The sequence below is a fragment of the Microcaecilia unicolor genome, chromosome 8 (assembly GCF_901765095.1).
Source record: "Microcaecilia unicolor chromosome 8, aMicUni1.1, whole genome shotgun sequence".
NCBI lineage: Eukaryota > Metazoa > Chordata > Amphibia > Gymnophiona > Siphonopidae > Microcaecilia > Microcaecilia unicolor.
Genome location: NC_044038.1, coordinates 27,508,772 through 27,533,209, shown reverse-complemented (window position 1 = coordinate 27,533,209; position 24,438 = coordinate 27,508,772). Strand labels below are relative to the sequence as shown.

Genomic DNA, 24,438 nt, shown 5'->3' with positions numbered 1-24,438 from the left:
AAATTGGCAGGATTTAACCAGGCAGGAGGGGGAGGAACTGGAGAGTATGTGTGCTTCCAAAGGTCAAGAAAAGGGAAGTTTCCAAAGCACACAATGTACACATACTTGTATACCACCGGCCAGGGGTTCCCAAACCTGTCTTGGGGGAACTCCTGCCAGTCAGGTTTTTAGGATATTGTTAATATTCTACAATATCCAGTCTCATGCATATTCATTATGATTCGCATACCAAGGAGCTTCAGGCTACCAGCATTGACATCACTTCTGGGTGTGGGTGAGGGGGGACGGAGCTGAAAGCACCATGTTCACGGCTAACCAGGGAAAGCCCAAGTAGCAGTGCAGAATCGACACTGATGCCACTTCCAGGTGCTTAAATTTAAGAGGAGTAATCTAATGGATAATACAGTGGCCTGAGCACCAGGGAAACTGGGTTCAGTTCCCACTGCAGCTCCTTGTGATCCTGGGTAAATTACTTAACTCACCATTGTCCCAAGTACAACCCCCCCCCCCCCCCCCCCCCCACAAAAAAAACAGATTGTGAGCCCATTAGGGACAGAAAAAGTACCTATCTATATAATTTGTAATCTACTTTGATTGCACCACAGAAAGATGGTATATCAAAATCCTTTCACCAATATGATAGTATGTAAATCAAGCTCATGAATATTCATTGTGTAATCCTGAAAACCTGATTGGCTGGGGTTCCCCCAGGACTGGTTTGGGAGTCACTGCTCTTGGCAATTCACAACTCAAAATCTTAAAACACTGAAACAAATAATGTGCACCATGACAAGCATACCACGTACACTGCAATTTCCATAACCTTGTTCTCCAGCTTACTAGCCCTTCACAACTGCTCAGGTGCCTTCTTTAGTTCCCAAAGGCCTGCTGAAGAAAGAAAGCAGGCCTTAAGTTTTTTCCAGAATAACTTTGTGTCTCCTTTACAGCCAGCCTGTGAGGATACCAGTGAGGCTGAAGGGAGCAGGTAGTATAAGAAAAGAGTAGACCACCAAGAAGGGTGGTGAAGGCAAAAACCAGTAAAAGAATGTAAGAAGGTCTAAAACAAACAGAGAGAGTCTTTAGTGCTGGGAAAGTGAGAGTAAAACCAAAGGTCAAATCCGCTCTGTGTATTGTAACCAAAAAAAAGCACAGGCTTATTTACCTTCCTTCAAGCTAGCCTCAGTTTTAGAGGGGTCTGTTTTATATGTGCTTTGGAAATGTTTTTGTCTGCTAGCGACAGCCGAATTTATACACAGTTGGAGGGAAGGGGAAGGATTACAGCAGCAGGCTGCAATGACTCTGCAAGGTCTGATCTCGTATCCCTTTACCTGTCTCTTCTTTTTCCTGGAAAATGTTCAGGTGGACTAACACAGAAATCTCTGCTCTGTGGGGAGTCGACTTAAGTGTTTATTATACATTGTGCCAGACGGACATTAAATTAAAAAGAGGACATCCACGTTTAACTTCTTTCCTTTTAATTCTAATCTGAGGAGCTTCCTGAGGGGGGGGGGGGGGGCAGGTGGCGACTGCTCAGGTGCCTGAGTAGTGCACTTCTGTTGAAAGGAGTGGTATATTTATGGTATGTAATATTGGAAGGGGCAGTGAAATAAATGTGACTGTCCAGTTGTACCTCTGACTCCCAGATCATAAGTGAATAGCTCAGTGGTGCACTCCACATGCATTGTGAATGTATATTCAGTGTCCAGCACTTAAGTGAACAGCACAGGCTGTGGCTGTAGGAGGTGTTTCCCTTCCTGTCCTCAGACTGATGGGGGTTCCTGTGGCTGCACATGTGTGGCATCTGGGGAAGAAGGGAGAAAGGCAAATGAAAATAAAAGTTGGTATGGAAAGTCTGGGACTTGCTGCAAATATGATTATCCAACCTTAAGCTGTAAGGACTGGCTTCACTTTATTTTGTGATTTAAACCATGTCCTCCTGTGCACTAGACACGCCCCTCCCCCACCCCCTACTGCACTGCTTCACTGGCAGGGATTTTCCCACTGTCTTTCTGCTTTCATTGAAGGAAACTTCATTGAGACCAGTGCACAGAGCCTCTTATAGGTTGCATCTGATTGGTTGGCACTGTGATGTCACATAGAGCATGACCCAATCAGATTCCCTTTCTTGTTAGACAATTCGTAGCATTTCAAAAGTGGCCTCTCCCAGGAGGAGCAGCAGCTTAGGGAGTTTGACTTGAAGGTAAATTTTGGGATAGATACAGGGTGGGATGGGCTTTTGGACTTTCTGCAGGTTGTAACAGTCTGTGTTTCTCACAATACCCAGGGGTGCCCTCAGCTTTGTACAGATGTCCATGCAGATTCCATGTCGGCTGTTTAGCCAAGATGCAGAAAGGGCTGTGCATAAAAGCTTACCCTTATAATCTTTTCAGTTTTCTCCTCAGACCACTGCTTCGCCTGATGAACAAAAAGTTTTTGCCCTGTGGGAATGTGGAGATACATATGATCAGGTAATGTGGGCTTTAGAATAAGCAAGTTAAGAGAGTGAATGTTTCGGTACAGGATATCTCTCAAGGATTTTTTTTTTTTTTTTTTTGGGAACCTGTTCATGTCAGCTATGCTCTTCATTCCTATTACGGTTTCCAGCATTTACTGTGCACAGAAGGTTTCTTCTCTAGAGTGGTGTAGCCACAGGTGGTTTACCTCTCAGGATATGAGAGCAGTGGCTCTCAGCATGAAAGCTGAAACTTCTAACCACTGTGGAACAGGAACCTTCAGATACTTCCAGACTAGAGAGCTGCACAGGAATGGGGTTAGCGGAAATCCTGTGAGGATGGACCCATGTCCTCCCGAGCCTCAGGGTGCCCTCTTCGGGATAGGAAAGATCCCCACTCTTTCCTGCCCACTGCTGCTGATCCGCTCGCTACCATCGCTTCATCAAAATGGCTGCCATCACTTGAATAATAAGGATAAATTAGATCTTACCTGCTAATTTGCTTTCCTTTAGGTCCTCCTGACTGGCACAGATGGTTATATGCACTCTGACCAGCAGCTGGAGACCGAGAACCACTAACTTCTGAGTTTTGGCTGTAAGCCTGCTGTGCAGCCCCTCAGAAAGCCAGTAACTGAATATCCAAGCAGAATAAACTCTAACCCTTGACTGAAGCCAGGATTCTCTCTCAGGCACTAAATCATCAACTCCTGAACCAAGAATGCAGTGCAGTACCATGCAATGCACTGCTGCTCTGCAAAGACCACTGGCTTGCACTGCAATTGAATTGAAGTGCAACTAGGCACAAATTCCACTCATTTATTTGTCTCTGGTCTTCATCCTTTTTTTTCCTTTGTGGAGCCCAATCGAAATCTCGCTTCCTCTGAAATGCATCTCGGACAACCTTTCGCAGCCAAAACTACCCATCACAACAACAACAGACTAGGGCGGACTCTGTGCTGGTCTGAAGGGACTAAAGGAAAGCAAATTAGCAGGTAAGATCTAATTTCTCCTTTTATAGTGTCCCTCCAGACTGGCACAGATGGGAAGTACCAAAGCAGTGACTATCAAAGGTGGGCCCCCCTAAGACTAGCTTCCAACACCCACTCTCCAAACATAGCATCCTGACACATGTGCACATCCAAACAATAATAGTTTTCAAAAGAATGTAAGGAAGACCAGACTGCCGCCTTACAAATGTCCACGGACGGCACTAAAGAGCTTGCTGCCCACAGCACTGCCTGACCTTTAGTGGAATGTGCCTTCAACCCCGGGGACACCTGCCTCCTCTGCAAAATGTAGGCAGACTCAATAGCCTCCTTAATTCACAAGACCTCACAAGAGTCACCTTAGACACTGCCTCGCCTTTCCTATGTCGGGAAATTCTTTTTCACAGAGAGGGTGGTCGAAGCCTAGAGTGCCCTCCCGAGGGAGGCGGTACAGACAAAAACGGTGACGGAATTCAAAATGACGTGGGATGAACACAGAGGATCTCTAATTAGAAAATGGTTGATATGAAAAAAAAAAAACCTAAACTTAAATGGCTGCATGTGTGTGGCTGTGTTGAGTGATGCTTATATGGCGACTCAGACTGTGATGAGCTAGGGACGGTGCCGGGCAGACTTGTATGGTCTGTGTCCCATGTATGACAATCCAGTTTAGGATGTGCTGGAAAGGGCTTCGACAGCAACTTCAGTGGCTGCAAACTGAGGACGGTGCCGGGCAGACTTGTATGGTCTGTGTCCCATGTATGACAATCCAGTTTAGGATGTGCTGGAAAGGGCTTCGACAGCAACTTCAGTGGCTGCAAACTGAGGACAGTGCTGGACAGATTTGTACGGGCTGTGTCCCACAAATGACAAGACTGATAGACTGGAGTGGGCTTCAACAGCAACTCTAGTAGTTTAAACATAAGGACAGGGCCGGGTGGACTTCTATGGTCAGTGTCCCAGAAATGCCAAAGAAGGACCATGATTAATTATTTTACATCATATTCATTGTTGATTTAATCATGAATTGATAATTAGTGTGAAAGATGGGCAGACTGGATGGACGGTTCAGGTTTTTATCTGTTGTCACTGTGTTACTTGCTCCATAGCCTTACTGCTCTCCTGACAGGATTTTGCCCAGATCAGCCAATCGTCAAGCTAGGGTGTACCAAGATACCTTCCATCCACAGCACTGCCATGACTATCATCATCTCCTTGGAAAAAGTGCGAGAAGCTGTAGCTAGACCAAAAGAGAGTGCACAAAACTGATAGTGCCTCCCCAAAACTGTGAAGTGAAGGAATCTTTGATGCCCTTGCCAAATAGGAATATGAAGATAAGCTTCCATCAGATCCCAATGACTTGAGGAACTCTCCAGGCCACACAGCTACAATAACCGAATGCAGAGTTTCCATGTGAAAATAAGGCATCTTGAGGGCCTGATTCCCCCCCAAAATAGGCCAGAAGGAGCCCTTCTTTTTGGAACTACAAAGTAAATATAATATCTCCCGGTGCTTAGCTCGTTGTGAAACTGGAAGCAAGCTTGAAGACGGATTAACCCTGTCCAGAGTCTCCTTGACAGCTCTTGCTTTCCACCTCATCCGACAGGGAGACTCCACAAAGGCATCTGAGAGGAGACAACTGAACTCCTGGGAATACCCATCGTACACAATCTCCAGAACCCACTAATCGTCAGTAATTTGGATCCAGTTCTGGTAAAACTCTCTCAACCTGCGACTGGACCTGGACGCCTTCGTTGAGTAGAATGCCCGCACAAGGAAGAAGAGGGACCCGAGTCCCGGCCTCAATGACATTCCCCACAATAGGACTGCATTCTCTGAAAAAAAGACTGTGCTAGCCTATACTAATGAACGTTCCTAACGTGCCCTCTACTAGAAGCTCCTCAGCCTATCCTCTGCCAGTCTGGGAACTTCATCTCCCCTAGATTCTTGACAAGCTTGTTTAGCTCCTCACTGAACAGCAGAGAACCTTTAAAGGGAAACTTCCCCCAACTTCAATTTAGAGGCCACATCTGCCACCAGCTCCGCAACCATAAGGATCTGGTTGTGACATTCAGAGCCATGGACTTAGACGTTTCTTGAAATAGGTCATAAAGAATATCACATGAAAAGGACAAACCCATCTCGAGCTTCGCAATCTGATCCACCAGAGCCAAATTATCTGACATTTGGTCCAACACACGCTCGGACCAATGAAAACATGGCCTGGCTACCAAACCTCCTCAGAGATATGCCTGAACTGCCAACCCTGCTACATTATTATTTCTTACGTTTGTATCCCGCGCTTTCCCACTCAAAGCAGGTTCAATGCGGCTTACACAGTAAAAGGAATACACAATATTGTTAGAGAGGGTAAAAGTTAAGTATACCAGAATAATAGATGAGTAGGTAGAAATAGGCAATAGAAAGGGGAGTAAGGTGGGAGATGTGGTCTGGGTCAATGTCGCTATCATGGGGGTATGTGTTAGGTAGATGGTTCATAAGATTAATCTGGATCGTTTGGATAGGCTTGCTTGAATAAATGGGTTTTCAGTGTTTTCCGGAAGGGTAGGTAGTCGCAGATGGATAGGATAGACCTAGGGAGAGCATTCCAGAGTTGGCTGCCCAGGAAGGAGAAGTTAGATCCATAGTAGGTCTTGTACTTGATTTCTTTGCAGTTGGGGTAATGCAGGTTGAGGTAGTTTCGTGAAGATTCAGACATGTTTCTGGTAGGGAGGTCAATCAGATTGAACATATAGTCCGGAGATTCACCATGGATCTTGTAGATTAATGTGTGGACCTTGAAGTTGATTCATTCTTTGACAGGGAGCCAGTGAAGTTTTGCACAAAGAGGGGTTACGCACTCAAAACGTGATTTGCCAAAAATGAGTCTCGCTGCCGTATTCTGGGCAGTCTGAAGTTTTTCATTATATGGGCCCTGCAGTCAAGAAAAATGCTATTACAGTAGTCGACATGGGTAAGTACCGTGGGTTGTCCTAAATTCCGGAAAGTTTTCAGGGTAAGATAGGGTTTTACGCGTTTCAATATCCACATCATATTGAACATTTTCTTTATAGTGGATATAGCGTGATTTTCAAGTGAAAGGTGGTTGTCTAGAATCGCTCCAAGGATCTTCAGATTGTCAGAAATGGGAATTGTGATGTCTGAGGTTTTAAGAATAGATGGGAGGGGCGCAGAGTGTTGAGATGAGAGAATTAGGCTTTGTGTTTTTTCTTTGTTCAATTTCATCCTAAAGGCATTAGCCCAAGAAGTCAAGATGTTCATGCCCGTGGATATTTTGTTGGAGATTTCAGTAAGATTATATTTGAAGGGAATGAATATGATGATGCCATCAGCGTAAATGAAAGTGTTGAGAGCATGTCTGAACAGAGCTTTGGCAAGTGGGATCATCATAAGATTAAAGAGTATCGTCGATAAAGGGGATCCTTGAGGTACACCGCAATCTGGCGTCCAGGGAGATGAGATGTTTGATGATGATTTAACTTGGTAAGATCTTGAGGTGATGAAGCCGTCTATCCAATTAATAATATTTCCACCGATTCCAAGTTTATTTCCATGGATTCCAAGTTTATCCAGTAGTTTGGTTAGAATGTTATGATTTACCATATCAAATGCACTGGATAAGTCAAACTGTAGAAGGAGGATGCTCTTTTCAAATGAAATTTCTTGTTTGAATTTGGATATTAGAGTGAGTAGGACGGTTTCTGTACTGTGGGCTGGGCGGAAACCCGATTGCGACTCATGTAGAATGAGAGGTCACCCTGTTTTCCATCAATTTAATTAGCAGAGGAATGGAGGCGACAGGGCGGTACACCAAAATTTTGCTTGAGAAGCGCCTCCATTTTGCGATCCTGAGGATCTCTTAAAGCTGTACCACCATCGTTTAGAACAGTGTTATGCATAGTGACTGTAGACACCACGGCATCAACCACCAGGGTATGAAGAGACTATTCTGTACTGGCAATGGATGCAATTGGATCATAGATCTCACCAGTCGGAAAGGAACATCTGGGAATTCCAGTGTGTCTGAATAATATCCCAATACATAGGGAAGGACCTCACAGATTTAAGGATCCCCTTAATCGACGGATCTACTGTGTGAGGAGTCTCCTGAGGGTGGTCCTTAAACTTCAAGACCAAGGACACCTGACTGATGAGTTCCTGCAACTTAGTTCGATGAAACACACACACCATAGTTACAGGATGCAAGGTTCCACAACAGGAGTCACTGCCCAGGAAAAGGATCTAGGTGTTGTCGATAATAGTTGAAATCCTCAGCTCAATGTGCAGCGGCAGGTAGGAAAGCAAATAGAATGTTAGGAATTATTAGGAAAGGAATGGAAAACAAAACTGAGAATGTTGTTATGCCTTTGTATCGCTCCATGGTGTGACTGCACCTCGAATACTGTGTACAGTTATGGTCACCATGTCTCAAAAATGATATATGGCAAATAGAAAAGGTATAAAAAAGAGTGACGAAAATGATAAAGGGGATGGGACGACTTCCCTATGAGGAAAGGCTAAAGCGGCTAGGGCTCTTCAGATTGGAGAACACAGCCGAGGGGAGAGATGATAGAGGTTTATAAAATACTGAGTGGAGTGGAATAGGTAAATGTGAATCACTTATTTACTCTTTCTAAGAATACTAGCACTGGGGGGGCACACAAAGAAGCTACTAAGTAGTAAGTTTAAAACGAATCGGAGAAAATATTTCTTCACTCAACAAGTAATTAAACTCTGGAATTTGTTGCCAGAGAATGTGGTAAAAGCAATTGGCTTAACAGGCTTTAAAAAAGGTTTGGATAATTTTCCTTTAAAAAAAAAAAAAAGTCCATAAGCCATTATTAAGATAGACTTGGGAAAATTCACTGCATATTCTAGGATAAGCAACATAAAACCTGTTTTGCTGTTCTGGGATCTTGCCAGGTACTTGTGATCTGGATTAGCCACTGTTGGAAACAGGATACTGGGATTGATGGACCTTCGGTCTGTCCAAGTATGGAAATGCTTATGTTCCTTTGTTCTTAGGAATCCTGGCGTTGTTAAAGCAAAGAGGAGGAGGAGGTGGCACTCAAATAACTTGGTAGGTGAGAGGCTGGCACAGGTACAGCTTATACTTCCATGGGAACCCTGCAGGAACTGCTTCCATCCCTGTGGGAACCCCACAGCCACAGAGGGGATTCCCGTGAACCTTGTTCCTGTGCATTTTTCTAGACTGCACAGCAGGCTTATAGCCAAAACTCAGAAGCTAGTGGTTCTCAGTCTCCACCTGCAGGTCGGAGTTCATATAACCATCTGTGCCGATCTGGAGGGATGTTATGGAAATTGCACTTCTCTACTGCTTAAGAATTGAAAACCTTTCTGTGTGCAGTGGTTGGATATGGTGGCAGTGTTTTTCTCATTGGAAAGTTAATACTCTGAGCACCCATTTTTTGCCTGAATGAAGTAAGTAAGTAACCGTTTTTAAATATGCTTTCGTTTGCTTTACTTAGCATTAATGTTGAATGGACCTGATTTTTCTTGGCTGTTGTCATTCATTTCTATTTTGATTTTTCTTTTTTTGTTGTTCATTAAAACCTCCCAAGTCATAAAACAAGCTGTGATTTTTATTATTTTGTCTTTTAAGCATCGGCAGGCTTTGCTTGACATCTTTTCCAAGAATTACCGTGTACGCAGAAACGTGATTCAGGCACGGCTGAATGAGGAGAGTGGGGGGGAGCTCAATAAGCAATCAGTGGATAAATTGTTAAAGGTAGGTTGCTCCTTGCAGTAGTTATCACAGCCCCTAAGAGGCTTTGGGTGTCTCTTGGCATCACTTACGTTGTGCTTAGGAAAATAGCTATCCAAAATGCAAGCCTTTTTGGGGGGGAGGGGGTGGGGGGTGCTCAGCCAGTCGTTTTGAAAGTGGGAAAGTATATTTGACTCCAGTTGTATTTAAAGATAGTATAGTTGATGAGGGGGGGGGGAGTTGGGTCTCTAAGTGATTGTTCTGGCTGCAACTGGTTAGACTTGTGCAGACATTGTAAGTCAGTGATATTCACACCCAGTCCTCAACGGCTGTAGATTGGTCAGTTTTTCAGGATACCTCTGATACATATGATGGAGGTGGCATGGATGCAGATCTCTCTAATGAATATTCATTAGGTATATCCTTAAAGCCTGACCCAGTTGCAGCCTTTGGACTAAGACTGAATATCACTGTTCCGAGGGAATGTCTGGGTGGCAGTGTGTGGTTTGTTTTACTGTATGCTTTTAAAAACCTGATTTAAAGCACTTGTTTCTATATAGTTTTGTCTTTGCACCCCCCCCCCCCCCCCTCTTACTTAAAGAAAGCTTTTTAAATAGATGAACCACTGGTGTGGCTTCTCTCCAGAGAAGAGAGTATGTGTGTGTGAGAGAAGTTCTCTCTCTTTGGGACCTAATCTAAACCAGGTCCAAAGAAGAAGCTTAAATCACAACCTACATATCTGGAAGCTCTGTTTTATACACAATGCCTCATATTAGTGTATTCTAAAGTGATTGTGTGCTGTTTAATAAAATAATATGTGTTAAAAATTAATAAGAGAACATTCTTTACTCTTGAATCAAAGACTAGCATCTCCTTGTCCAACCCTCCACTTGCAACTTCCAGTGTCGGTGCTGATTTAAGCTTGAAGCTTGTTTGCACCTTGTGCCGGTAGGCTGTTCAGCGGGAACCTGTACATCACAGGTCTTTGGTGTGTCCAATAGGGGCTGAAGCGTAACATTCAGCATCCTCATGGTACTTAGGTGCCTGGGTAGGAGTTTCCAGTAGTGCCAATGGAAAGAGGAGCCCTTGGTTGTAGAGCTTTTTTTGAAAATAAAGATATTTTTCAAACTTTGTGCAAACTATACTTGGAGAGAAGCTCCTGGGAAGAGGGCTGAGGAAAAGGTGATGATACTTGTAATTCTCATACTTCCAGTCTGCTTTCATTCCTGCTTTGCATCCAGTGAAGCTTTTCTGTGAATATAAAAGCTGAGCAGGGCATTTAAAGGTCCTTTGGCACCGGTGCAGTCGCAGGGCATTTGAAGAATGTGGAAGACTGCTCATAGGAAAAGGGCATTTAAAGGTTTTTTTGGCATCAGTGCGGTGCTGTCACAGGGTTTATCTGTAAAGTATCTGGAGGAAGCAGGTGCGTAGCCAGATGGCCAATTTTGGGTGGGCCTGAGCCCAAGGTGGATGGGCATGGAATTTGCCCCCCCCCCCCCCCCCCCCCACTGTACCCCTCCAGTTTGCTCCTCTCTCCACCACTCCCTGCCCACAAACCCCAAATATTAAATACTTGAGCTGGCAGGGATCCCCAAACCCTGCCAGCTGAAGATTTCCGCCGCCTCCACGAGCAGCCAGCACTCTTCCAAATGGCAGCCAGCAGCACTTGCCTCAGACTAATGCTGTTGCCTGCAGGCTGTGCATGCTCAGTGCTTTTGCATGTGTGAAAACTGAGCATGTGCAGAAGGACCGGTCTCAGTGTCAGTTCAAGGCAAGTGCTGCTGGCTGACATTTAGAAGAGCGCTGGGTGCCCAAGGAGAGAAAATCTTCAGCTGGCAAGGTTTGGGGATCCCCACCAGCCACAGCAAGAGTGTCACAATTTTGGGTGGGCCAGAGTCCAAAGTGGGTGGGCCCTGGCCCACCTGTGGCTACGCCACTGGGAAGAAGAGGACTCATATGAATACTACTAGTCTCATGTACTCACTAGTGCCTGGAGACAAGTGTGGTTAGATTGAACCAGTCACCGGCCTCCTCTCTTGTTATGGAATTTGTTATTTGCATTTCCCGAACTGTAAAGGTCTAAAATACAAACTAATGCACGCGACAAACTTTACCTACCTGAGCACACAGTTATGGAATGCACTACCGCGCAACTTAAAAACGATCTACGAAATAGCGAACTTCCGCAAACTACTGAAGACCTGTCTCTTTAACAAAGCATACCACAAAGATCAACCAATATGAATATACATAACTCCCCCACATCTATTTAGAACTGTATTGTAATATCTGCTTGTTATCCTATTATTATGTTTTATCATTGTCATGTTGTACAAGATCCTTCTGTACCATTAAATGTCTTTTTAGTATATTTCCACTACTCATGATGTATTGTAAGCCACACTGAGCCTGCAAAAAGGTGGGAAAATGTGGGATACAAATGCAATAAATAAATAAACTATACTTCTTTGTACCAGTTTGCAGATAAAACCGTTATCAGGCCTCTGGCTACACTGAACAGGATGTGCTGAAGTCTGTTGTAACAAACTGCAGAACAAGCAATCACCGAGGACAAAGAAGTATAGTTGCATGACAAATTCCATAACACTCTGCACCTTATTTTTCCTCTTTCTGTCTCCCATCTCACTGGGATAAGAACTGGAGCATAGGGTGTCTGCAGTGAGTGTTCACAAGATTCGGTTGCATGTGCTGGCTGTAATTTATGGTTAATTTTACATATTATAGTCATCCTGAATGCTAATCCCTCTTCAGATCCTCTAGGACATGTTTGCTCTCCGTTAAGAAAAGATAAAAGTGTCCGCCTTGCAGAGGTACAGCTAAGTTCTCTGTGATGACAAAAAATTGCTCTCTATGCCATCTTGATCTTGGGAATGCTGGTTTGTCAAGCATTGTTAAATAAACAGTTGATAGCATGTGGGGCAAGGGAAGTTGACAGATGATGCAAGATACAACCTGGGGATGTACCGCCTCCAGCTGGAGTGTGGATCTAACCTTGGGTTATCCTGTAGTGGGGCCTTGCCATTGTAATACCTGAGCACCCTGGCATCTTGGCTCTTTCACAATTAAATAAGACTTGTGTTGTTTGAAATAGCCAGGGCTTTTTTGAGGGGGTACTGAGTACCGGCACCTTTTCCGTTGTCTGCTAAAATTGACCCATGGACCCCAAGTTTTAATGAAAGAGCTGAGGCTCTACACACCAATTCTGCCTTGTCATAGATTCTGTGACTGGTTGCAGGGGCCTTGGCTATTGTGGGATGGGTCCCTCAGTGATTACCCCACCCCTGAAGAGTGGCCTAGCATTTGAGTATCGGCACCTTTTTTTACTAGGAAATACGCACTGGAAATAGCATAAACATCTTCTTCTGTTCTGTGACTGACATTTTTCTTTTTTGATGTTTTAGGACTGCTGTGTGAGCCACGGAGGAATGTGGTATCTTAAAGGCACTGTCCAGTCCTGACCGTAGGCCTTCACTGGGTACACTCAAAATCCCTCCAGGGCATGGCAGGAATACCGGAGCGGTATGGACAGTTGGAGGTGTTTGCTTAGAGTGCAGGAGCACACAATGAAATTACACAGGATGGCTGCAGGAGTCCCATCCCATTCCCGCTCATCATCCCAACCTTCTGAAGGCAGAGTCCATGCAAAAAAAAAAAAAAATGTGGTCTGCTTTGCCAGCTCATAATTAATTTGGAATCTCAAATGCATTTTTATTTAAATTCTCATTCTCTGGCATTCTGGAAGTACAATAAAATGGAAGCTGACACCAGATGATTTAAAAAAATGGTTTAATTTTGTAACCTCTGCCAAGGAATGAGGTTTGCTGGATAGCTTATTAAAATGCAACTGAAAGCTGATTTTTGTCAGCATGAAACTAATTACTCAATGGAATGTCTGAGATGACAGCTCATGTCGTTTAAAGTAATGCCCATGAAGACATGCAGAGTTATAACAAGAGTGGAACAGATTCAGTGTGTTGGAGAACAGAACACATGACAGCTGCCTCCAAGCTGGAATGAGACAGCAGCTGGGTTTTGCATCAGATCAGTATGGCACCTGTTAGGTTGATGGTGGTATTAGTCTTCTTTTCTTGTCACTTTAGTGCAATGGCTGGGTGTAAAGTTTTGGAAGGCAATGTCCCATCAATACAGCTCCTTCCTTTGTGACGTTTAACCCGCCACTCATGGGAGATCTGGGTGTAGTCTGTGTGACATTAATTCATAGGGTCATTGGTATAGCTGAGCAGGCTGCAACATGTTTGACCCTCTGCTGTGGGCTCCCTTATTTGTGCTGCACCTTTTTGGTTTGCACACAGAATCCAAAATATGATGTCATGTGCACTTTGCTTGGAATTTTAAAAAGGAAACATCTATAGATGCGGAGACATTAGTTTGGTTTTTGTTGTCATCTATAGTAACTTATTTAGACTTTTTACAAATAATTTCCTTTCAAAAATAAAAGTTTCCCAACCTTTTATTGCCTGAATCTCTCTCTGCTTTCTCTCTTTTGTTATTTCTTAATTTTATTTTTTGTTTTACCTGTTTCTTGGCCTTCTGGTTTCCTCCTCCTCCTCTGGTCATTCCAGCTCAGTTGCAACAAGTCTCTATTGAGCTAGGGTGCCGTAAACTGGCCAAGATTTTTTTTTTTCTTGTTTTATATCTGCTTCCAGTAGGGGCAGACTGACAGTGATTTGGGCTCCCAGCTCCACTTGCCTTTTCCTTTAGTCTGGCTGCTGCAAGACCAGCTAAGCTCATCGCCAGGTACTTCAAAGCCTTCTTTCCTCTGTCCAAGCGGCAGTACCAGCAGCTACATTGGCCATCTGCGGAGCTTCCCTCTGCCTGTCCTTGTCGAACAAGGAAGTTATGTCAGAAGGGGGTGGGGCTGTGGCAGAGAGATGTTCCAGCAGCAGACAGCCAGTGTAGCTGCCAGTGCCCCTACCTGCAAGGAGAAAAGGGGGCTTCCTGGTCCCAGACCTGAGGGGAGAGGGGGAGGTTGGGCATGTGGGAGAGAAGTACTGTGCCTCCATTGCCCTGGGCCCTTGGGTGCTGCCCTGTTACTCATATGGGCAGTCTGCCCCTGGCATCTGGATGCTGGTTCACTGAATTTTAATCTGCCATGATGATTGAGCTTTTCCCTGATATACAAAATAGTTATATGCAGTCAGATAGCTGAGGGGTCAAGACTGGTAGCCCAGTGCTCTAATTTGAAATAGTCCCACTAATCATGGAATCTCATGGTTTTTATTCCACTTCTCTAAGTGACATCCAGATTTTGTAAATAAAAAAAAATACATAAAAAATTTGGCACAGTAAGGCTTTTCCTGTTCCTTTTTGGGAATCTAGCCATGTGACTAGAATTAAAGTTAAAGTGTAGTACCTTTAGATCTTACAATGGAAGGAGCATACTGGTGCCCGGGAAACCTTGGGCCATGTCCTATGTTCCTTTTTTTAGCACAGAGTAAACATGCTTAAAACAAATTTACTGGAAAATAATCCCACTCCCTTAGGCCAACACTAGATCTACTCTGCAGGACATTTAGAGTTTTTAGTTAAAAAAAAAAAAAAAAAAGTTACATTAAAATAAAGCTCTGTCACTGTAACAATTCTCCTACCTCCCTGTACACTGCTTAGATCTGCCAGTTAGTGTAGGCGGTATATTGTCTTAAACATGCCAAGCTCCCACTGCAGGGGTATTCATATCAGTAGAACCAGGGGCCAGCTTTCAACATCACACCTTAAGAAATGAAACCAAAGAACAGAATTAACATATGACACTTGAAGAATACAACCTGGGGATTTGTACATGGAACCAAATCCCTGCTAGCCAGGTCAAGATCTCTGTGCCAGCTCTTGGCTGGATATTTCTGCTTTAAATTGCATAGGAAGTAGTAGTTTCTCCCCAATACCTCATTTAGAATTGAAGCATTAATTGACATCTTGTTTCCAAAAGTGTCATGCAATGAATATTGATGCCCCTGTATGGGATCATTATGGTGCAGAAGCAGCCTGTAAAGGTTAGCCTACCTTTTTATTTATAATCATAGTTTCCATTATGTAACTTCCCACTATTCCAGAACCTGTGGGAGAGTTGTGTTCCAGCAACCAGCAGATGGAGATAGAGAACTGAAAACTGAGCTGGGACATAGCTCTTGGCATTCAGTCCAGCTCTTCAATATTTTCTGTCTCCAGCAGGTGTATGGACACACTTTTCAGCCTCCAGTTCTGAGTGATTTGCTCCTGGTCCAGTTGGTCAGCTGGTCCCCAGTCGAGCTTTGTGGGTGGCTTGAGCCTGCAGAGTTATATCTGGAGGTTTTCAGATCTTTGGTGCCCTGCAAATTTACTACTTCTCTCCCTTCACCCCTCCCATGTTTCCTCTCGAGCTCTCCTTTTCCAACATAACCTTTAAAAAAAAAAAGATGGAAAAGGAAAGAGGTTTATTAGAGAGTGTAGGATGGAGCATCACTCCTGAGCCTTTTTCGTTTGTGGTAAGGCTTGTGGAGACCGCGCTTGGGGGTGAGCAGCAGCCAGCCGTGGTAAATCTGACTAAAGTTTGACTCAGAACTACTTGGAGGGCTGCAAGTTCTATTTTGTGCAGGGGAGGGGTCCTGCCACCACTTGGGGCATGTTGTGCTGGGTTGGAGACAATTGGGGTGAATGGGGACCCTTATGGAAACAGTGGTTTCCTGCCGGCTGGGGCATTACAGTGTATGCAAGCAGGGAATCCCACAGGACACAGAGGAAATGGTTGGCAGCAGCACATCTTCAGATTCAGCGCAGCATCCAAATAGGCCAGCGTCTTCGTGTAATTTGATGCAGGAGAGTGTGCAAACAGTCACCATTTTGTCAGGGCCGGCTCGCAATGAGGCACAGCCTCTGGCTGCTCATGCATGGCATACAGCCACCATTTTACAGCTTCAGGGCCTGACAAGAGCATTCAGCTGCTTCAGGATCTTTGACATAACGTATCAGGCCTGTTTATTTAAGCAGGTGCTTCTCACCTTGCTGCCCCTCCAGCTCATAAGAGATCAGATCTCCAGGAGTGGGCAGATGAGTCTAGCTCTGCTTCTCCCTCCTTAGCTGATGTGGCCTTGGTCTATTCAGAAGAGCCATCATTGAAGGAGTCATTAGAGGAAAGCAATAATCCAAGTACTGAGGTGGTTTCAGAAAGAGGAGCTCAATCTTGCCAGTGTCCTAACTATACCCATTTAGCTATGTGGGTGCAGCACCAAATATGTGCCCCCCCCCCCCCCCCCCCCATTATTGAGGTGGGTGCCTCCTCATAACGATGGCCTAAATGCCTTGGTGATTAGAACAGCAGTAGCCAGAATTCAGGCCTGCTGCGAGTGGTTTTGGCAATAGCCTCACAGTTAAGTACTGCTGCCCTGCTCCCCTTACAAATTATGAGGACACAACATGGCTATGGTAGGTAATGGCTTATCAGTCATTACTGTGGTTTTCAGTTACTCTTATGCTCTGGCTTTGTTACAAGTTATAGCATTTTGGTTGGCTATTCCATTTCTGAGATAACATTTATAGTGAAAAAAAAAGATGTTAAGTTTTAAATAAGCTACTGCAGAGCATACTTCCTGAAGAACCCCTTGCAAAAAGAGCAAGGCTTTTGAATATCAGCAACCCTGCATTTAGCACACAGCCCCTGTACTATATGCCTGGGATGACTGTAAGAAAGATCTACCCTGCTATTAACGTACTGCATGACAGCTAACTACCTCAGGAGGGCTAGCTTTCCCCCTCCAAAACTTACACTGACAATATCTGCAGCTACTAGAGTTAAACAAAGCGTTATAATTCTTGCTCCATTAAAAAAAAAAATCCAGGGCCCAGTCTACAGTCAGTCAGTCTGGCTGTAGTTGTTGACCAATGTATTTTTACATTTACTGGAATTGTATGGAAGATACAGTTGGATATCCACTTTGTAATTTCAAGGCCAAAGAGGCCCACTGCAGCTCTGCCACACTTATAGGTTACTCCAGGGTTGCCAGGTGGAAAAATTTTTTCCCACCCAAACGAGCCCAAATCCAGCCCAAAGTCAAACCCCGCCCCTGACACCCCACCCCCACCATCAGCCCCACCCAGCACATCAATAACCCCGCCCCCCACAGCCAAAAAAACCACTTAAAAAAAAACCACCCAAAAGACCCCAAACAAGCCCAAAAAACCGCAACCTGCCGCAGGCAAAAATTTCCCATGGCGCGTCACAGAAAACCGCCCACCTGGCAACACTGGTTTACGCATGGGACAGTGTCTTACAGTAGGGAATTCAGCTGTCCCTTACCATGTGATTCTGGTGCAAGGAAGAGGAGGCTCATTTACAGAACAGTTTCTTCCTAACAGAGCCCAAATGCATTACAAATTAGAACAGGTAATCTAATATAAGTATGTCAGTCTTCCCAAGACCTAGTTTCCACATTCAGTACCCAATCAAATGTGAAAATACTCCTGGTTAATAGCATTCAGTAGCTTATAGACAAGATCTACTGTACACCATCAAAATGCAATTAAGTGCTCCACTTCTCATAATATACCTATAATCTGCCCCAAGAGCCAGAAATAGTGCAGCACTCTTACAGGGGACGATTTGTATGTGTTAGCCTACACAGGCCCCCTGCGACCAGTAACAGAACCTATGATAAGGCAGTATTGTTATGTAGAGCCTGATCTCTTTCATTAAAACTTGGAGACCATAGGTCAATTTTAGTAGACAATGGAAAAGGTGCCAGTATTCAGTACCCCTAAGTACCCCCTCAAAAAAAAAAGCCCCGAGTCTACACAAAATGGATATAGGCAGCTATGATGAATAATATGCTCTAGTTATTTCTCTTTTAAACTCACCCCTTCACCTTCTACAACTCGTTAGAGGCTGGACAGACACAAAGATCTTCTTCACGCTCCCCTCCCAAGCCCACCCACCTTCAAAGCAGGTGCTGAAGGGGGAGGGGGGGGAAGGAAACAAGCTAAAGTTTCATCCCTTCTTGCCCTCTTGTGATCCTGCCTCTTCCAGGTACTACAGGCCCCAACCCTTACTTCTCCTTTTGGCCTCTGCAGTTGGAGAAAAAGCAGACTGTTCATTTCCCAGCCGGTGTACCAGCCCTCTAGCTGGTGGGGGAAGGGGTTAGTTGTAGGTAGAACCAAAAATGTTCAAAAAGACAAGAGCAGCACAAAGTAGGCACAGTTGTAAGACACTATCCAGCTTATAATTGAAAAGAAAAACAACTATATTTCGATCCAAATCGGGAGATGGGTGGTTTTTCTCACAAAGGCGCCTAAATTGGTATAATCGAAAGCCGATTTTGGGCGTTTCCAACTGCACTCCGTTGCAGAAATGAATAAAGTTGATGGGGGCGTCTCAGAGGCATGGTGGAGGCAGGACTGGGGCGTGGTTATCAACTGAGGAGAGATGGGAACCTTTAGCTGATAATTGGGGAAAAAAATAAGGCGTTTTGACTGCAATTTTGGGTCACTTTTTTTGGACCCTTTTTTCTCACGAACAAGTCCCAAAAAGTGCCCCAACTGCCCAGATGACCACTGAAGGGAATCAGGGATGACCTCCCCAGATTCCCCCAGTGGTCACTAACCCCCTCCCACAAAAAAAAAAACCCCACTTTAAAAAAAAAATTTCCAGCCTGTATGCCAGCCTCAAATACCGTACCCACCTCCATGACAGCAGAATGTGTTAGATCCTGTCACAGCCTGTCCCTGGGTCAGATGTGGCTCTCGGGTGCAGTACAGGGTCACAGCCTTGCATTGTGGTGGGTGTAGGGTATTGGGCTCCGTGATTGCATTAGCTTGTGTTACAGGCTCTTCTCCCATGGTGCTTTTCCCCCTGCCTACTGGGTCAGAGTGTGCCCTGTTGTAGTCCATGCAGTAGTGGCCATTTTTGTAAGCCAGTTTTAGTTCCCTTTTCTGTGTTAGCCACGTTAGAGAACTTAGTTCTTACCTTGAATGTGGCTCAAAGAGGGCATTGTACAGCATTCTGCCAGCTCTGACCTACTGCTAATCTCAGTACCAGGGAGACTCGTTGCCAGTGGGTCACGACCTCTGATTTGCAGTTAACTGTGAGTAAACGCGGTTATTCCAATAAAGGGCGTTTTCAGAGAGATTAGTCTTCAGGTGTCAACTGGTGTGCCAATGTTATACAGCAGCAACAAGTCCTAGAGGCCTGCATATATGCAGGTCCCTGGAGCACTTTTAGTGGGTACCGCAGTACACTTCAGCCAGGTGGCCCCAGGCCCAATCCCCCCCCCCCCCCCCCCCACCTGTAACACTTGTGCTGGTAAATGGGAGGCCTCCAAAACCCACTGTACCCACATGTAGGTGCCCCCTTCACCCCTAAGAGCTATGGTAGTGTTGTACATTTGTGGGTAGTGGGTTGGGAGCTCAGCACCCATGGTAAGGGAGCTATGCATATGGGAGTGTTGTCTGAAGTCCACCGCACTGACCTAGGGTGCCCAGTTGGTGTCCTGGCATATCAGGGGGGCCAGTGTACTACGAATCCTGGCCCCGCCCATGACCAAATGGCTTGGATTAGGACGTTTTTGAGCTGGGCGTTTTTTTTTTTTTTAGCGATAATGGAAAATAAAACGCCCAGCTCAAAAACGTCCATTTTTTTTTCAAAAATACGGTTCGGCCCGCCCCTTCACAGACCCGTTCTCAGAGATAAACGCCCATGGAGATAGGCATTTGCGTTAGATTATGCCCCTCCACATGACTGTTTAATACAATTCTACAAGTGGCCCTAGTACACTCTTTTTGCAGGAATGGACACAAATTTTGCCATTAGCACATGAGCCCTTACTGCCACCCACATGCTAATCAGGTAGCATGTGGCAATGTAGCTGTGTTAACAGATTATCGCAGAACATGCCCACTCTGCACCCCCTGCATCAAAAAAAATAAGTTTAGCTTACTATGGACACTTAAGCAAAAAAAAAAAAAAATGGCACACAGTGGAGCTGAAGATAATCTGTTAGTGCTCATTGCAGTTTTGTAAAAGGGCCCCTAAATATTTTACATAAAATTTCTCATGTCTGAGAATGATACTTCGAGTACAGCCCCCCACCTTTCAGGACAGTTACAAGCAGTGGCGTAGCGAGGGGGGCTGCCACCCGAGGCAGGGCGGTTCGCCATTGCACCCTCCTCCCCCCCCCCCCCCCCCCCCCCCCCCCCCCCAGGTGCAGCACGCTGACACCCCCCCCCCCCCCAGTGCCTACCCTCTTCCGTCCAACCAGCTCCCTACCTTTAAAAAAATATCGGAATCCGAAGCGAGGCGCAGCGCCTCACGCCTGCACGTAAAAGAAATGTGCACCGTCTTATCGGGCCTTCCCTCGCTCTGTCTGTCCCGCCCTCCGCTGATGCAACTTCCTATTTCCGCAAGGGCGGGACAGAGAGCGAGATAAGGTCCGATGAGACAGTGCACATTTCTTTTACGTGCAGGCGCGAGGCGCTGCGCCTCGCTTCGGATTCTGATATTTTTTTAAAGGTAGGTGGAGCTGGCAGGGAGCACCCCCCGCCCCGAGCTGAGACCCGGGGAGCACCGCCCCTCCCTTGCTACGCTACTGGTTACAAGCTGCAATGATTACAGCACAAAACAAAATCAATCTTTTTAAGAGGCTATAGGTTGCTTCCTTTTTTCCCATTAACAAACCCAGGTGCTTACATTGCAGTATAGAGCCAAAAGATTCCAGGACACGCTAGGTCTTAGGTGCACAGTGGTTTATAGACAAACAAAGTTTATTTTTCTACAGTTTAGCTTGCAACACAGTAAGTGTATGAACAAAAGCATGCATCCTCTTACCAGCCAGAAATACCAGCTTTGCTTTTATAATTGTGTTTGGAATGAAAGCTGCTATCTTGCGAGCCTGTAAAATTGCTGCTCTCCCTTGTACCCAAAGTTGACTGGTTATGTCATTCCATCACTGAACCTGTATCCTAAACAACATCTACATGGAGACTGGCAGTTATCCAGGCACTATGACAGACCTGGATCAGTATTAAATATTTTTCACAAAGGGCCCTGAACTAACATTAAAGGGTTTGTCCACATCACTTAATACATGCAAAATCCACACCCACTCCTTTTATTCAAGTGACAAACAATGTTGAATTAACACAAGTTTTAAGGTTGTGCTAATTTAATACCTTTTGGTTTTTTGTAGGTCTCACTATTCAAAATGGTGTAACTTCAGTTAGAGACATGCAAATGCAGATTAGAAAACAAGAATCTACAGACTAAAGAAGAAATCATATGTTGGTAGTTTTGTTAATAGCTAAAATGTCTGCTTCCTTCAACAAGAACTTACAACCCAGAGGGCAGAGCCCAACAAGGAGACCTTTGGCCAAAGAGGAAGTGGTAAAAAAAGATTTTATATGTAGCTATTAATTTTTACAAGTCTACGGCTGGGTAGAAAAATATTTGTACTTCATTCTTTGTTCATGTATTTCTTCCTTTGTTTTCCTAATACTGTTAAAGATTTCTTCAAAAAGTGCTTTATATTCTGGCTGTATATTTTGAGACAGGTCAACAAGTCTGTTCCCTACAGATTCCTGGCTTCTGGTTAGCGGAAGGGCCTCAGGTTTTGGGCTTCTGATACAGTCTTTGGTGGTCTGAACTGCTTTGTGGCTCAGGGAGTCATTGTCCCCGTGACACTTCTGAAGCAGCTCTTCATATTTTACCTTCAGCGCAACGTACTGTGCGTCCACCTCATTCAGCAGAGAGATGCCCCTCTGCTTCACAGCCTCAGTCCTTCTTATACAGGTTTCTTCATGGCCATGGAGAATTTCTTCCGCTGTGGCACTGCTGAGAAGCGTTTGACTGGTGCTTCTCTTTAGAGAGGTATGGACAGCCTCTGGCCCAGTCAGCCGGGGCTCCAGAAGACAGGGATTCCACTCTTTCCCTAGCGAGTCCTTCAAAGACAGAAAAAAGCTTTCAGCAGCCAAGTTTTGCACACTAACAGATGTGTTCTCCGACTGGCACGCCTGCCGCATTTCTGCCACTTCAGCTTCCAGCTCCTGCGCCCGTGCTCTGTACGCGTCAGAGTTGGAGAGCCTCTCCTCAAGGTGGGTATTCTCCTTCAGAACCAGGTTATAGTCCTCTTCTATTGTTTTCCTCTTTCTCCTTTCCAGGTTCAGCTGAGTTTGCAATGCCGACAGAGTCTTTCTCAAAGTGGCATTTTCTTCATCCAGGGTATTCTGTTCAGACTGAAGGGATACAATTCTTGCTGCAAAAGCATGATCGTACACAAAGTTCCTGAGGGGATTGGAGAGGAGGCAGTGGGGGGGTGGGGGGGGAAGAGAGAGGAAGAAAAAAAAAATAGATGTTATTGTGTTGACAGCAGTTTTTTTTCCACACCATTGAAATTGAATTTGAAAGTGGCAACTCTTATGCGTACCTAGAACCATGTTAAAAATTAAGTACCAACACCAACCGATTTCATTATTCACCATCTTTAGCACTCTTAGGGCCCTGTTTACTAAGCCGTACTAGCGTTAACACTAACCATGTAGATGACTAATATTCCGATGGGCATCTACACAGTTCTCATGATAAAAACACTAGCGCACCTTAGTAAACTGAATTACTGCTAGCTACACACAGACACAAGCATATAAAAACAAAGTAATCTCCAGATACACTTCAGGAAGACAGTAAAGGCTTGGCCTTATAGAATGCCACCCTTGAAGTTGCATTTTTCAATCCTGTCAGATACTGCTTGCCACCAGGCAAACCAACATTTTTTTTTTAATCAGTTTAAATCTACTTTGCACAATGGCCATTGAAACCTTAGAAGGTTCCCCTGAATCAGGACTAATTGCTGAAACTGACCTGTTTTGGTTATATTCTTCCATTAAATCATATACTAAATTATTATTATTTTTTAAGTATATGGCCTTACAAGGGACTATTGGTCTTTTTTTGGGTGGGGGGGGGGGAGTGCTTTTAGTAACTACTTAGATAAAATGTGTGTTCAAAAAACAGATGCACGCAGGCTTTAAAAAAAAAAAAAAAAAGTTTTTACTAAGATTATTTTACCACTTTATACATTATTCACATTAAATAAATAAAAAAAAAACAAAAAAAAACTGAGGCTGGGTTCACTACGAGTATGATTTGCTGCAGTGAACACAGGAGAAAGTGGCGTTTGAAAAGCAGCACAATGGAGTTATTTTTTCTCTGGTGTACTGCTTTTCACATGGATACGACTTTGTCCTGTGTTCACTGCAGCAAAGTGTACTCTGCCATCTCAGCTTCTGGTACCTTTAGAGGCGTATTTTCAAAGCCCTTATACAAAAGTTATAGGATCAGATGATCAATTCCCCGCATTGTTAAAAAAAAAAAAAAAAAAAGCTATAAAAAGTAGTGCCTGAACAGCACAGGGAATTAACTCCCCAAAGATTGATGCTAACAACATGCAAATTTATGCACATTAGTTTGATCGGGGGGGGGGGGGGGGAAGAGAAGTGTGGCAGGATTGTGCCTGGGCATGTGCTCAGGGACAATCCTCCAGCACTTGTTAGCCAGGTCCGGGCTGTCAAAAAAAAAAAAAAGTTCAGACCTGTTAAACATTCAAAGGATCCCTAGACCCCCCCCCCCCCCCAAACTCCTACACCCCCTCCTGGACACTGATACTTTTAAGTCTCATCTACTTCTAATTTCTGCTACATAATCATAACAATAGTGCCACCTTTATCTGCTTGTTTGACAACGGTTGGATCATTCCCGAGGGAGGTGGAGGAGATGAAAACGGTAACGGAATTCAAACATGCGTGGGATAAACAAAGGAATCCTGTTCAGAAGGAATGGATCCTCAGGAGCTTAACAGAGATTGGATAGCGGGGCTGGAGGTTGGGAGGCAGGGATAGTGCTGGGCAGACTTACACAGTCTGTGCCAGAGCCGGTGGTGGGAGGCGGGGATAGTGCTGGGCAGACTTATATGGTCTGTGCCCTGAAGAGCATAGGTACAGGTCAAGGTACGGTATGCACGGAAGGTAGCACACATGAGTTGTCTTGTTGGGCAGACTGGATGAACCGTGCAGGTCTTTTTCTGTCGTCATCTACTATGTTACTATGTAAATAGCTATCATGTACTCTTTGGTAAGACTAGAATGTCTCTTGTTTTTCCCCAATGCAGAGAGTTCTTGTAAAACCAAAACGTCCATAGGTATGAATAAAAGGATTAGTATTCCCAGGGCTATTCCATCTACTATCACTTTTGATTGAA

General features: G+C 44.7%; 2 protein-coding genes across 3 annotated transcripts in view; one reads left to right on the top strand and one right to left on the bottom strand.

Annotated features, from left to right (window-relative positions):
- POLR3E (RNA polymerase III subunit E) overlaps nt 1-13,683 on the top strand; it is a 98,615-nt gene extending 84,932 nt beyond the window's left edge. For both annotated transcript variants that reach the window (XM_030211672.1, XM_030211671.1), the window contains exons 19-21: nt 2,391-2,468; nt 9,083-9,208; nt 12,607-13,683. In XM_030211672.1, coding sequence (XP_030067532.1) covers nt 2,391-2,468; nt 9,083-9,208; nt 12,607-12,663 — 261 coding nt within the window. In that variant the 3' untranslated portion in view covers nt 12,664-13,683. The remainder of the gene's footprint in view (nt 1-2,390; nt 2,469-9,082; nt 9,209-12,606) is intronic.
- Nucleotides 13,684-20,917: 7,234 nt separating this feature from the next.
- Nucleotides 20,918-24,438, bottom strand: part of CDR2 (cerebellar degeneration related protein 2) — a 34,051-nt gene continuing 30,530 nt past the window's right edge. The window contains exon 5 of the mRNA XM_030213278.1: nt 20,918-22,466. Coding sequence (XP_030069138.1) covers nt 21,611-22,466 — 856 coding nt within the window. The 3' untranslated portion in view covers nt 20,918-21,610. The remainder of the gene's footprint in view (nt 22,467-24,438) is intronic.